This window comes from Alligator sinensis, unplaced genomic scaffold (genome assembly GCF_000455745.1).
Source record: "Alligator sinensis unplaced genomic scaffold, ASM45574v1 scaffold502_1, whole genome shotgun sequence".
Classification (NCBI taxonomy): domain Eukaryota; kingdom Metazoa; phylum Chordata; order Crocodylia; family Alligatoridae; genus Alligator; species Alligator sinensis.
Window position 1 is genome coordinate 1,067,088 of NW_005841896.1, and position 3,668 is coordinate 1,070,755.

Genomic DNA, 3,668 nt, shown 5'->3' on the forward strand with positions numbered 1-3,668 from the left:
ATGCACCCTGCAAAGAAAGCTACGAGTGGCGGGAAATAATTTAGCAGTGCCGAAGCGCACACAAACAAAAATCATACCCTTGGGTTGTGACAAACACTACCACTGTTTCCCTGAAGTCAAATTTTCAGACCCTTGGGGAGCCTTGCAGGCCAGATGTCTTGGCTCTGCAGGCTGAATTTGGCCCGCAGTCTGGAAGCTGAACACCTCTATGCTCATTTAGGCACTTAGCCTAAAGGATCCTCTTTTTGGCACTTAGCTCTGGCTTCATTGAATTGCTAACATTCTTTAAGTAGATGTGTTTTGTTGAATCATCCCCTGAATGGGGATGGATTTGAGTGTATGTTAGGTGCTTTGATGAACTGAATCCTGTATCAGTGTGGCCTGATTTTTGGAAGTGGTGAATACCAACAAGTTCCACTGAAGTCATTGCCTCGGTAGCATTCAGAACATTTTGAAAATTAGGCTTACCTTAGACACACTTACCTTAGATCATAATCTCCTCTCTAATATTGTAGTCTGTAAAATCATATAGTCACAACCCTTTAAAAGCTTTAGTTGGAGGAGTTTGTATTAAATATACATCTGAAAATAATGTATTTGAAAAAAGGACTTAAAACTTAAATTTCAGAACAAAATAAATCATCTGGGATAGTAACATAAATGGGTCCACTTTAAAACAGCACTTTCAAATTGATGGGTACAAATTAAATACCATCTTAAATCAGTCATATATGAGCATACTGTCAATGACTTGTCTTCATGAATTATAGTAAGTAGGGGACCAAAATGGGAGAAGTGTTAATAAGAAAGCTAAAAGAGGTTCAGCCTCAGTTATTCCCTCACTCTTACAATAGTAGTGTCAGATAATACTGTACAATCATCTCTGTTTCTTTTAGCAATTTTATATATGGTAGACATATAGATGACTATTAAGTCACTGTCATATAAAAAATATCCAATTGTAGGCCTGTCAGAAGATATGTGATGCTTGATAATGCATGAGGAAATTACTTTAAAATGGCAATCATCTTCTAAAATATAAGAAGCACTTTCTCTTCTCCTTTGCTTTGTTTCATTCAGCATCATATTCATAGAACATTACTTTATTACAGATGGTTTTGTAACAAACTTTCCTCAATTATAGTCACAGTGTTTCATTCCCAGACCCCAGTTATCACAAATAATTATTCTTTACTTATGACAAGCATTTCTGCGATGTGTGATCTCCTAATATCCAAATAAGTTGGAGTTCCTAGCATCTAAACATATTTCAACTGAATCTATATTGGGAAAGTTAGTAAGCATTCAGAAGACCTTGTAGTCTAAAACCATCATTTATCTTTAGTTTACTTCTGTTCTCTTCCGATTTATTCCATGATGTGTTCTGTGTCAAAGAATTTCTATGTTCCTGACACACAACCTCTTTAAATTCCTCTGACAGTGGGGATGACTCTTCATTTATATCCCAATTTATCAGAACACTTACAAATCAGTTTAACTTTATATCTATGAACATTGCATAACTTCAAGCAGATGAGTAGTGTGATTACCTTCAGTGGGAGTACTAGAATGCTTATAGCTCAATAGGTAAGTGTTATGTTCAGTGGGGCTATAGCCATTAAGTTCTAATACCTGCTGTCTCACACACACACAATTTAAATGTGTCATCTGTACCATCCTGGAAAGTGAGATGTGGTTTCTGAGAATCTAAGTGATATGACGATTTCTAATATGTATATTAAGGAAATTGTGCATAGGGGTACTGTTGTATTAAATGTGGCCATTTCAGATTTTTCAGGCATTTAAGTCTAATTCCTCCTCTTTGTAAACAGATACAACTCAGTTGACTTTGGTGGAATAGTTCCTGTTTACATTAAGGGAGAACAGAATAGAATAGGAATAATGAAGATCTGCAAAGACAAAATCATTTACATAATTCTGGTATAGTTTTTTTTTTTTTGCCCCTCAATTTGCCGAATTTCAATTGGGGTGGGGGGAGGGTCTACCAAATTGATGCAGCCTCTAGGTTTTGCCCTACATTAAACTTTTACACGTGATTTATTGTATTATATATCTGACATTAGATGATGCAATGATAAACAGCATAAAGATTTTTAAAATAGTGAATTCTATTTTAATTTCATGCTTTATATTTTTTGTATAAAGATGCCAAAATCAGAACAAATAGAACCTTACAGAAAAATGCTCACCCAAGTGACTCGCAGCAGTAGTGCAGAATCTAAAGTTCCTCACACACGAATAGATGATGGAGCTGCTATTCAGGTATGTGGCCATTTTTATCATTAACAGCAGCCTTCTGAACCCTAGGTTTAATTGTGCTGTATCAGCATATAGAGACATTTAGCTTTGGATGTATAAAATTTAATTATTTCTAGGACTTCCAGCTGCATTTTTTTCCCCCAATAGAATATTTTTGGCATTTCAGCATCTTCATTAAATGCATTGCAGCTGTTTTTCACTCCCAAGGAACCCAAGTCCTGAAACAGACTGTCTATTTTAAGGCCTTTGTTCACTGTATTGAACTAACCAGGAATCAGATTCCCACATTCAGGAGTCCAAATCGTTTTCATTCTCTGCTGCACTAATGCAGTTTGGAAAGTGTAAAAGGGGTGGGAGGCAGGAGGGGGAAAGGCATTTCCCTAGCCGTAAATGAAAAAAAGGCAGAAACAAATTAATAAAAGATGTTTGTCGTTCAGCGGTATTAATGCTTGTGGCTACTCTCTGTAAATACATTGAAATGATCATGACAGAATCTTAATAAATAAGAAAAGTCTCAGCTAAAAAATAAGATTTGGCAGTAGGAAAAAATCACAGAAAACAAATTCAGTTGTCTTTCGTTTTCAGTTCTTCTTTAAAGGTGCAAAACTTTTGTTAAAATGCCCAAAATCTCCAGTAATTAACAACCTGATGCTTATTGAAATCGGCAGAAAGATTTTTGCTGATTCCAGTGTGCATTAAGTAACAGACACACATGCTATATCGGGGTGGGCAAAATACGGCCCATGAGGCCATTCTGTCCGGCCTGTGGGGCCCCTAAAAAAATGTAGAAAATTAATATTTCTCTGCCCTTGGTTCCTGTAAAAAATGAAAGGAATCAAGGGCTGTAGGACCCAGGGGAAGCCCGGTGGGCTCCAAAAACAGAGAGGCCCGCCTGGCCCCGTCCCCCAGCCAGAAGCCCCAGCCGCAGTTTCTGGGCTGGGATCACGTGGCTGTCGTGGCGCGGGAAGCTCAGGTAAGTGGGGGGGACCCCAGGCAAGGAAGGAGCGCAGGGTGAAGAAGTGGCCCGGTGCCCCGCACTGCAGCTGCTTGCAGCCCGCGTGGAGCTGCCTGTGCCTGCTCCGGACAGCTCCATGCGGGCTGTGAGCGCCTGCAGCATGGGGCACCAGGCGTGGGGCAGGGAAGGGGCCGCTTCCCCTCTGCGGTCAGCTTTTCCCTGGGCTCCTTCCCTGCATGGAGAAAAGTGGCCCCTCGCCCACCCCATGGCTGGCGCCCATGCTGCAGGGGCTCGCAGCCCATGTGGGGCTGTCCGGAGCAGGCACAGGCAGCCCCAGGCAGGGTGTGAGTGGCTGCAGCATGGGGCGCCGGGCATGGGGCAGGGAGGGGCTGCTTTCTCCCCCCCGCCCCCTGCTCGGCAGTGGGGGGGGGTG

The 3,668-nt window shown here is 41.2% G+C and overlaps 1 protein-coding gene across 4 annotated transcripts in view; it reads left to right on the forward strand.

The window, feature by feature from the left end:
• STK33 (serine/threonine kinase 33) overlaps nt 1-3,668 on the forward strand; it is a 73,119-nt gene that overhangs the window by 28,955 nt on the left and 40,496 nt on the right. For 3 of the 4 annotated variants that reach the window (XM_025197407.1, XM_014517208.2, XM_014517209.2), the window contains exon 3: nt 2,167-2,283. In XM_025197407.1, the coding sequence (XP_025053192.1) occupies nt 2,167-2,283 (117 nt within the window). Of the gene's footprint in view, nt 1-1,832; nt 1,942-2,166; nt 2,284-3,668 lie in introns of all 4 variants that reach the window. The other variant, XM_006018219.3, reaches the window with a different exon arrangement.